Below are 11,128 nucleotides of genomic sequence, written 5' to 3' on the forward strand. Positions count from 1 at the left end.
GCCTCGTCATAAAAATAAACCCATTTCACACCTGGCCCAACCAAGTGGTCCTAGCATGACTTCTCGTTAACTTTTTAAATGTAGGGTCAATGCCATGGAAAAGTAAAGCAGGAAAGACCCAATTAGTCCATGTGTGTATCACATTCTAACTCAAGGTACAGAGTTCCAAACTCCAACTCACTCATTCTGGAGAAGTGGAATTGTAAGATGGTGAATGATTTAGTCTCTATGTAGCACCATCCCTCTACAGGCCTTAGGAAGGTGTGTTCCAAATGTTAACTCATCCATTCTGGAGAAATGGAACTGTGAGAAGATTCCCGCTGCCCCCTCCGAGGCTCACCACATTCCCTTCCTTGACAGCCACTTTATTGCTCCGTGGTAGGGCTGTTGCAAATCCTAAAGCCAATGCACTTCCCCCCCTAACTAGAGGCCATGTGTACAGAGCTGTAACCAAATTCTCCAGAAAGTCTGGGTCCTCACAAGGAGAAACTATGTCCCTCTGGCCTTTGGCTGCCCAGGGGACCTGCTTGGATTACCCAGGGGGCTGGGGGGTAGACTGCTCAGTGCTGGTACCCTTCAAAAAGGTCAGATTTGTTCTGGGTGGAGTTACCAGGACATGTAATCTAGGTGTATTCCTCTTGCCACAAAACATAGACCGCAGTCACCAAGACTTCTAGTGGGGGTTGACAAGAACTGTTATTTGAACAACAGAACAATGTCCCTCTTTTCCTTCAAAATTCCATTAAGATCCATCTCCTCCATAGAGGTTTTTCAGAATGCCTCTGTCATCAAGTCCCATGGGTCGCAGTATAAATCAGCCCCTTATTTCTGCTGAACCTAAGTTTTATCACTTCCCTTACTCTGCAGTCTCCTAGGAACATGTGGGTGACTACCCTATTTATTTCCTTGGAAGCATCCATTGCTCAGGTTCCTATACTATATTATATTCCTCCTTTATAGGATTTAATAAATATCAACATGTTTTTACCAAGATTATCTCATTTTATGTAAGTATTGATTTTTAAAAATTGTAAAATGAACAAACATGTATAGTGGATGTTAGGTTAAAGGGGAGACACCTTGCCCAGGAGGTTATACCCCTCTATCGCCTGTCTCAGTGGACCACACATAGCCCCCAAACTCAGATTATACAAGGCTGGGCCCCTGCCTCAAGGTGAAACCGACTCTGTGATGTAATTCATGTTCCAGTGCTCCCCGTGGGATGAGGCTGAAGTCAGACTCTAGCTGAGACCACCTCCTTGCTTAACTCTTACCCATGCCCTGTCCTGCCCTCCTTACTTCTCTTCTGAAAATACCTCCTCAATAAATCAAAAAGTCTACAAATAATGAATGCTGGAGAGGTGTGGAGAAAAGGGAACCCTCCTACATTGTTGGTGGCAATGTAAATTGGTGAAGCCACTATGGAGAACAGTATAGAGATTCCTTAAAAAACTAAAAATAGAGCTACTGTATGATGCTGCAATCCCACTCCTGGGCATAAATCCAGAGGTAACCATAATTCGAAAACATACATGCACCCCAATGTTCATAGCAGCACTGTTTACAATAGCTGAGGCAAGGAACAACCTAAATGTCCATATATATAATGGAATATTACTCAGCCATAAAAAGAATGAAATAATACCATTTGCAGCAACATGCATGGGCCTAGAGATTATCATACTAAGTGAAGTAAGCCAGATAGAGAAAGACAAATATCATATGATATCACTTATACTGTGGAATCTAAAAAGAAAAAGATACAAATGAACTTATTTACAAAACAAACTCAGAGACAGAAAACAAACTTATGGTCACCAAAGGGGAGGAGGGGGGGAAGGGATAAATTAGGAGGTTGGGATTAACATATATACACTACTATATATAAAATAGATAACCAACAAGGACCTACGGTATAGGACAGGGAACTCTACTCAATATTTTATAGTAACCTATATGGGAAAAGAAACTGAAAAAGAACATATATATGTATGTATGTATAACTGAATCACTTTGCTGTACACCTGAAACTAACACGACATTGTAAATCAACTATACTCCAATAAAATTTTTAAAAAAGGAAAAGCAATAGATAAATAAATAAATCAATCACTTCCACAAGAACCCCTGACTCAGCTTCTGCTTCTAGGGAACCAGACCTAAAATCCGGTACGATACTATTTTCCTTAAATGGAGGATTCATCACCCTAGTGCTTTGTCTACGAAAGGGAAAGCATCTAGGTGGATCAGAATTGTTCCTTACTGTCTAATTTAACAGTTCTGTTGAGGAAACTTCCATTTCTATAAGCAAGTCAAAAGCCACTAGGATACAATGTTCAAATAGTAGTCTGCTTAGTTCAAGAAACAATGACTAACATGTATTTGTGGCATTTGGATAATCCCCCTATAGTGAATATTCCCACGCCTACCTTCACGGGGGCTGCATATTCCAAAAACAAGGTCGTCTTCAATGTGTTGCAGAATGTCAAAATTCTCAACATAAAAAACCATCTCCGGCCTCCCACTGATCTCCTCAAGCTGGGTGACATTGGAGCCAAACACCCCCACGGAGTAGATAATTATGCCTTCTTGCCGAAGTGCCACTGCTGGGTCCTTGACTGTGTCCTGAGCCTCACCGTCCGTGATGAGAATGAGGAACTTCCTGACGTTGGGCCGGGCCCCCTTGGCAGGGCTGAAGTACTGAGACACGAAGGTCAGGGCGCTACCGGTCAAGGTAGTTTCTCCAATGTGAGCCATTCGGTCTATTGCATCTGAAATTTCCCCCTGGGACATATATCTGTTGAGCTGAAACTCCTCCTTATTGATGTCACTGAACTGGACTACACCGATTTGCACCCTATCTCCCCCAATCTGAGATTTGCTCACCAGGTTTTTCATAAATGTTTTCATTTTGATGAAGTTTTCAGGTCCTATACTGCCAGAACTGTCCACCAGAAACATGATGTCGGCCTTCATCCCTTTACAGGCTACACAAGAGAAAGGAGATGGGTTATTCAAGTTGGCTTCGTGTAAAAAGATTAAGAGTGAACAGAAAAACCCAAAACACAAATAATTCTATATGTAAGTTAAGCATGTACTTGGTAAGGGCTGTTATCAGGTAAATAATGCATTGAAGGCAATGAGAGGGAGCCTATTCTCTTTGTTATTTAGTAATTTGCTTTAATATGTAACTCAGGGTTTCTCAGCCTCAGCACTACTGACATTGTGGGCTGGAAAATTTGTATTGTGGAGGGCAATCCATGCACTGTAGGATACTGTAGGATGTTTAGCAGTATCCCTGCCCTCTACCTGTTAGATGCCAGTAGTGCTGCCCCAATTATGACCACCAAAAATGTCTCTAGACATTGCCAACTATTCCCTAAGGGGGCAAAATCACCCCTGGTTGAAAACTATTGATCTAACTCTAGAAGATTTCATACATGTTTTATCAAAAAGCAATTTAAATAAACCTGTAGTACTCCTTAAAATCAGAAATCATTTGATCATATTACACAGGCAGTGTCTAATCATAGATCTATCCTCACAGGGATTTGTGGGGAGAAGCTAATCAATACTTATTAGAAGCTAATTAATTAGCACTCCCCTAGTTATCACCACCAAAATTGTCTTTAGACATTGCCAACCATCCCCTGAGGGGGAAAAATCACCCCTAGTTGAAAATTACTTATCTAGCTCTAGAAGATTTCATACACATTTTATTAAAAAGCAACCGAAATAAACCTGAAATATTCTTTTTATGCTTCAGATAATAATAATTAGAGCAACACTATAATGGGCCCTTCATTTTGTTCTGGATAATAAACAGCTCCACGAGTCAATGAATCTCAGCTTGGTCATTTATGCTGTTTCTGCACACCTGCAGCATCAAACATTGCAGAAAGTAGATGTAAATTGTTATGTATAGGATGGGTAAACAAAAAGGTCCTATTGTACAGCACAGGAAACTATATTCAATATCCTGTGATAAACCATAATGGAAAAGAATATGAAAAAGAATGTGTATATATGTATAATCGTACAGCAGAAGTTAACACAGCATTGTAAATCAACTATATTTCAATTAAAAAAACAAAAAATAAATACTGCAGGAAAGCAATTTGGGAGCTGAAGTCCAAAGGCAAGGAGTCCTACCTTCTTTGGCACAGATTTCTTGAACAACCTGGTTTCTTATGTCTTTCAAGGCATCAAAGTCATGCACATAGTACACCCGCTTCTCCTCGCCTGCGATTTCTCGCAGCTGTGTCTCGTTGGCCTCCTTGACCCCAATGGCATAGACGTGGATGAGCTCCTCTCTCAGTCTGTTTGCGGGCCCCAAGATGCTGTCCTGGGACACACTGTTGGTCAGGACAACAAGGTGGCTTGGCACTCTGTTTTCCCGCTGCCTCTTCGCTTTCTGCAGCAGCCCCAGGGTGAAGTTCAAGGCTGCACCTGTGTTTGTGTTCCCGCCCAGCTGCCTGATGTTCTCGATGGCCTTTCCCACATCATGCTTGTTGGTGTATTTATTGATCTCAAATTCCAAGTCCCAGTGATCAGCATACTGGACAGCCCCAACTCGCACCTTCTGGGGAGCGATGTTGAACATCCCTACAACCTCCGACAGGAAGGTCTTCATTTCCTGGAAGTCCATGGCCTGGGTGCTCCCAGAGCCATCGATGAGCAGATAGATGTCTGCTTCCTCAGTGTCTACACAACCTAAAATGCAACACGAAAACTGAGTGTGGCATTGGGGCAAGTGGGACAGAGACACAGGGGCAGGTGGGAGGAAGGGCAAACACCAGCCTTGTCAGACAGAAAAATGGGAAACAGTTTCTCCATGTTAAAGACCCAAATGAATTATCTGTGACAGTTTGAGATGATTTGTATCAAGGATCAGAGTCAATCTGGATGTAGTAAAAGATTAGAAAGAAAACATGAAGATGCTTTTTACAAGTCACTTCTCTTAGCAGGGAGTAACTGTTTAGCAAAATGTTAAGTGGTGATTTGCGAGCTAGAGAAGGTAGCATTTAACTGGACATGGTGGACAAAGTGCCGTCTTTCTTGAAATCTTGAACAAAGTATTTACCCTTCATCCACTCCTGGTCAGTTAACACAACCAGGGGTATTGTCAGTGGTCTTATTTATGCCAGGCAGTGACACTTCTGCAGTCGACATGCTGTAAATATTTGTTGAAGGATGCAGATATATATACGTATTGCATGCACACACATAATTTATGAAAAATACATGTGTATGTATGAAATATATGAAATACATTGCTCTCTGTCTCTCTCTAAACTCACTGATACTAGAATAGTACCTCCCAATAAATTCATTACTCTGTCCTCAATCCAAATCATGCTTCCTCTTTATTCTCTAAATTGGAATTTGAGGCTGAGGGAAGAAGAGGAGGGAGAGAAAAGTACTCACACAAAAAAAAAAAGAAAGGAAAGAGCAAGGAAACATGAGAGGCAAAGGTGAGAAAGGAAAAAGTGCAGAGCGGGAAATAACAAAAGAAGGTATTCTGGAGTGTTGAGAAGTAACAAAGAATCCAAGTAAAGCTGTGCAAAAGAGCAAATAAAAAAAGAAATCCCGTCTTCCCATTCCAACACCTCAAGAGCTTTTATTCTCCCCCAATTTACGTTTCCTATTATCAAGTTAAATTAAAAAGTCAGGAACTCACTCTCCCTCCCTACATCATGCCTGCCAAGCCCTTTTGTATACAGAACAGCTGCAAGACAAGAAAAAAGCAAAACGATGGGAATAATCCTTCTCTCAGCAAAAGGCTTTACCAGATTTGAGGGTTTCAGTCCTTTCGGAAACGACAGAGACTGTGTGTGTGATCTGGTTCCGCAGTTTCTTTAGAAACGTCTGGTTGTGGGCAGCCAGGTCGGAGAAGGTTTTCAGTTTGGAGACGTACTGCTTGGCAGGGTGAGATGCGATCTTCTCCAGCTGGGCGTCGCTGGCCCCCTCTATGCCCATGGTGAAGATGGTCACCCCCTGGCGCCGGAGGTTCAGAGCAGCCTTGGTCACGTTGTCCTCAGACGGGCTATGGGTCACCAGCACAGCTATCTGTGGCACCCCCTGATTCTTCCGACTGCCGTGCTGCACGCTGAAAACCTCCTTCCTGATCTTTCTCAAGGCAGCTCCAGTGTAGGCCTTCCCGGCCTGGGGAGAGAGGCTCTGTATATCCTGGAGAACCTCCGACTTGTTTATGCCACTGCTCAGTGGGTTAATCACCTTCGTCTCATTGCTATAGGCCACAAGGCCAACCCTCATGCAGTTTTCCTTGATGTCCAGAGCAGATACACTTTCTTCCAGGAATTCTTTAAGATAGTCAAAGTCCTCCCAGCTGCCGTTGATGGACATATCCAACAGGAACACAACATCTGCCACAGAAGGGCCTTGGCAAACTGTGGGCAAGGAATGAACAGGCAGAGTTTCAATTCAGCATCTCTGCTCAGCATTAAAAGACACGGAGAACTCAACCAGAACTTAGTTATGCCCTTAAAGATGGAAGGAGGTGTACAAAATGATTATGACGCCGAGATCAGAGAGTCCTGGGTTCAAAGATGGGAGCTTAGCTAACCTCCCAGCTCCAATTTCCACATCTGTAAAATATAAGTAACCATAATAATGACCTCATAGAGTTGTTATGGGGATTAAATGAGATCATGTGTTTAGTATGGGACCTGGCACATAAAAGTCACTCAGTGAACAGAAGCTACTGCTATTGTATTAAAATCACTAATAAAATCAGTATTTATAGTCCAAACATTCTTAAAGAATGGTAATGGAATAGCAATTGACATTCCAATATTTTATTTGGGAAAGATGCTAGTAATAGGATTCCCATATTTTCATAGATTGCTACAAGAAAAGCAGCATTCTCCAGTATCAATAGACAGTTTTATATGTCATCTCATTCAAACTGACTTAACCAGACATAATGTGAGTTTCTTACATCACTTGTTTGGACTTGTACACTTTGAGCAAATTGTTTTTTTACTGGCTCTCTCCTGCCCCTCTCTTGGATGATGTTCATAAACTCTTGGCCATTCTTGCTAATAGGAGAGCACAAGGGGACAGACCAGGACAGCAGATTGGAGTTGGAGCAGAACACGGGGAAGTTAATTTAGAACAGAGCTGCAGGAAGGGGCAGCACGGGACTGAAACCACACAGGCGTAGCTCTGACTCCAGACTGCAGGGCCAGGTCACATCATCTCTAAGAGGGCCCGCAAGTACCTCTCTGTGGAACAGAGGTTTTGGACTTCCTGAAGTTGTTTCAAGCTCTAACATCCTGTGATGACATTATACGGCTTCTGGAGTCAAGGATTTTTTTAGGAGCAAATCAACCTTTTAAATGAACCAGGAATAAAACTACATAGCAGCTGAAGCCCAGGAAGAAAGCTCAGGCAGCTGGGAGCAGGGTGGAGGCAGCCTGTGAATGATGAGCAATAAGTGAAACATGGAAAACCAAGGCTCACCAAGTTCACTGGATTTAAAAAGGCCACAATCATTCCAGAATGATTTATGCAGAATTTAACATCTGAAAATGCAGCCCAGCTTTTGGGGAAGGGAATGTTCATAGAGTCTCCATCCTCTCCTCTTGTTGATCTTCCAAAAGCATTTTATCATCATCCCTACACACGCACCCTGAACCCACCTTCCACAAGAATGTCATTGACTGCTCCTTCCTTGTACTGAGCCGCATCCTTTAGAATCTGCGTCATGTTTTGGGAGAACGTGCTGAGGTCTCGGACCGTCCGGAGGCTGTAGTGGAACTGGCCTGTAGCCATGGCCTTCAGGGTCTCCTCGGACGCCCCCTGCATACCCACGGAGATGATCCTCACCCCGTCGTTGCGCAGTGCCTTGGAGGCCTCTTCCACGGCATCCTCAGACTCGGCTGAAGCCAGGACCACCAGGATCGGGGGAAAATGTCTCCTGTCCCTCCCGTTTGAGAAGTAGGTTTTGTGTACCTCCTGGAGAGTGTTACCAATCCTCAGGGAGCCACCCAGGAACCTGAAGTTCTTCTTGAGGTGGTTCAACATGGGCCCTCTGCTCTTGAAGGTGCTGAGCTGGAATTCTCTGTGGAGCCCATCGCTGTACTGGGCCAGGCCCACACGGTACTTGTGGGCCTCTATGGGGAGGCTGGTGATCATTTTGTTGATGAATGTCTTTACAAACGGGAAGGATTTAATTCCCATGTGGTCAGAGCTGTCCACTAGAAACACCACATCGGCATACTCAGGGCCTACAAACCCATAGACAAACACAAACAAAGCAAACTTCAAAAATTTACTACCAAGTTTAATGCCAACCATATGGGAAAAACATTACTTCCCTCTTTTGTTTGTATTTGTAATATCTTTCCAATGCACTGAAAATAATACACATTCTCTCAAGAAAAATATTGTTTCTTGGGCTGATTCTTTATACACCCTCTCATTTGAACTGATCATGAAATTAAGCATCACTTTTGCAAGGAATTAAGTAGAAATAGGTAAATATAAACAAGTTAAAAATCATGGGTTTTTATATGTTTAGTGGATAATTTCCCCATGTCTTTTTTTTCTTTCAGAATTTGACTTCAATTTATATCAACACGATAAACATTTTCATTGAGAATCTAATCAAATCAAATTTGAATGGAGAAATCTAAAAAATAGCCTTTCATTGTGATTTCCACTTAAGCAAAGCAACAAGTGATCTGATTAACTTATAAACATATTAGTTTTGTATTCAAAGTGTCAAATTGGTGAAGTTTAAAAAGAATCCTAAAAACCATAAATATGAGATTGCATTAATCTATCTTAAAGTTATTTACAATATTTTTTGATGAGTGGGCATTATAATTGGTAAATTTATTCTCACAAATGTAAAATGTGATAGAAACATTAGCATTCCTACCTTAAACTAGGAATAGGATTATACTTTTAATTTCTATTAAGAATATAATTTTTATAGAGGAATACAATACTTTGCTGAGGTTTTAAGGCTTCATTTGATGCCAGATTCAATGCTAGGTATATAAAATTATATTTTTATGTGATAGAGAGTTATTTGGTTCAAGCACAAAATATCATTTGCTCATGGTCTGTCTGCTGGTTTGAATTTAGAGCTCTTACAACTGTTCTGTAAGCTCCATTTCTGGTCCAGGGAAGGGAGGAAAATATTTGTGTGTGTCTGGATGGTGTATGTTTAAGAAAATATAGTGTAATTGAACAAGCAATGTGAGTCCTGACTTTGTTATCAGCTAATTCTTCCAGCTCTGTCAAGCCATTCAATATACTTGGGCCTCAGTTTCCTCATATTTTAAATGAGTAGATTCAACTAGAAAATATCTAAGGTCTCTCCTCACTCTGAGTTTCTGATTATCTGAAATAGTCACAAGATAAATTCTAATCAAATTAAAAGAACTTCAATCTTTTCTTGTCTACAACTGTGAGGAAATCAGCTTTGGCACCCCAGCATGTTACTTCATTCTCTTTAGAGCAGTCTGATCAAGGCATAGTGGATAAAATCATTCTTTCTTTTCTTCTAAACAACATGATTTCAACCACTTTGAGATTGCTTTGATGATCATATACCCAGCAGAATCTCAGGGGAAAAACTAATTGAGGGGATCAACATCTTCCTCGAAGAGAAGTCTGGAACCCCTCTGAGGACTGTCAGGTGAGTACTGCATAGGATGGCTTGACTTGTGACCAAAAGTGACCTTTCTATTCATGGACAAATCCCCATATTTTGTATGGAGAAAAGAAATGTAGCCACTGGCACAGGAGGCATATTTAGGTTCTAACCAGGTCCATCACTGTATGTGAACCACAGAACAACTGGGGAAAAAGCACTGTCTTTCTTTAAAAAGCTTAATAATAGGCCTAGTGAGACATCAAAGGAAGATGTTTGCAGGGCAAAGTCTAATCTGTCTCTCCAGAAAACTTGCTTCCAAGGTCAGAGTCCTTGAGAAAACTGTAAAAGCCAATCTAGGTGGCCCTGGACATGAAGCGACCAGTATAAGAACTGATTATTTAGGAGGTGGTAGAGGCTGTGAAGGCTTGGCCAGTATTTTGACTTCAAGTCCTCTGGACATAGATTGCTGACAGTGGATGGCTCTGGAGCTCTCTCTTCAGGGTAAAAGCACTTTCTTTATAATAATCAGACACTCAGTTTAAATTGGAGCAAAATCTGGATGCTTAACCAAGACAAATGTTTTGGCACAAACGAATTAGGGAGAGACATTTCAAATTTTCCAGGCCTGAACCTAATGTTAAAAGAGAATTTTCATGCAACCTCCCAGAAGACCTAGAAGTAGTTGAAACTGAGGACAAGAAAATAGTTCTCATATCTTCCTATTGTGAACAAGGAATAAGATCCAGAAACAAATGATCTTCAAAGGAACACAGGGTGACATCAAAAGAAACTGAGCTGCCACTCCCACCCTTACTATCATCAAAATCAAAACAAAGCAAAACAAAACACTTAACTTTTAAGCAAGTCAAACTCATATATTATTTTCCATAATGAAAATTAAGGAAAAGAATTCTTTTCATTTTTTTCCTTACCAGAATGTTGGTTGACAGAAACATGGGAACAAATTATCATAAGGAGCAAAGTGAGCAGCATTTTCATATTATAACCTGAAAAAATCACCAACTTGAAATCTGAAAAGGCAAAAATATAAACATCTAAAATTGTTGTGGATATTATTTGGAAATCAAGACTCAAACACATAGGAGCACACAAAATTATATAATAAATTGGGTGAAGACAAGGAATTTCTGAGGTTCCCTGACCTTTGGCTCTGTGAAGTGCCTTGGAGAAAAATGAACCGTCAACATTTACAGAATCACAAAAGCTTCTCCTGGTCCCCAGACCCTGTAGAAACATGAGATTTTAGATTGTCAATGGAAGCAGCCAGATGCATTCTAGTTCCACCAATATTATGTGTCCCTACTAATCAATTTTCCTATAGCCTCATGTCACCCTCTGTCCACTCATTGCCAAGACAATTCAGAGTTCACAGTTGGGACACAGTCTAAGGGCTGATTTGCAATTTTTCCATCATGAACATGTAGGTGTGTTTCATACTTGAGAAGTATTTCTAGATGTGGTCAAAATTCTCTTTTC

General features: G+C 41.2%; 1 protein-coding gene across 2 annotated transcripts in view; it reads right to left on the bottom strand.

The window, feature by feature from the left end:
* The window catches only part of COL6A6 (collagen type VI alpha 6 chain), a gene marked incomplete at its 5' end in the record, with an annotated part of 108,839 nt that extends 98,209 nt beyond the window's left edge, over nucleotides 1-10,630 (bottom strand). The window contains 5 exons of one of the 2 annotated variants that reach the window (XM_082840081.1): nucleotides 2,430-2,987; nucleotides 4,153-4,713; nucleotides 5,790-6,410; nucleotides 7,665-8,252; nucleotides 10,564-10,630. In XM_082840081.1, coding sequence (XP_082696207.1) covers nucleotides 2,430-2,987; nucleotides 4,153-4,713; nucleotides 5,790-6,410; nucleotides 7,665-8,252; nucleotides 10,564-10,630 — 2,395 coding nt within the window. The remainder of the gene's footprint in view (nucleotides 1-2,429; nucleotides 2,988-4,152; nucleotides 4,714-5,789; nucleotides 6,411-7,664; nucleotides 8,253-10,563) is intronic. The other variant, XM_082840082.1, reaches the window with a different exon arrangement.
* Nucleotides 10,631-11,128: the final 498 nt, after the last annotated feature.

This window comes from Leucopleurus acutus, assembly GCF_964270905.1.
Source record: "Leucopleurus acutus genome assembly, chromosome: 5".
Taxonomy (NCBI): Eukaryota; Metazoa; Chordata; class Mammalia; order Artiodactyla; family Delphinidae; genus Leucopleurus; species Leucopleurus acutus.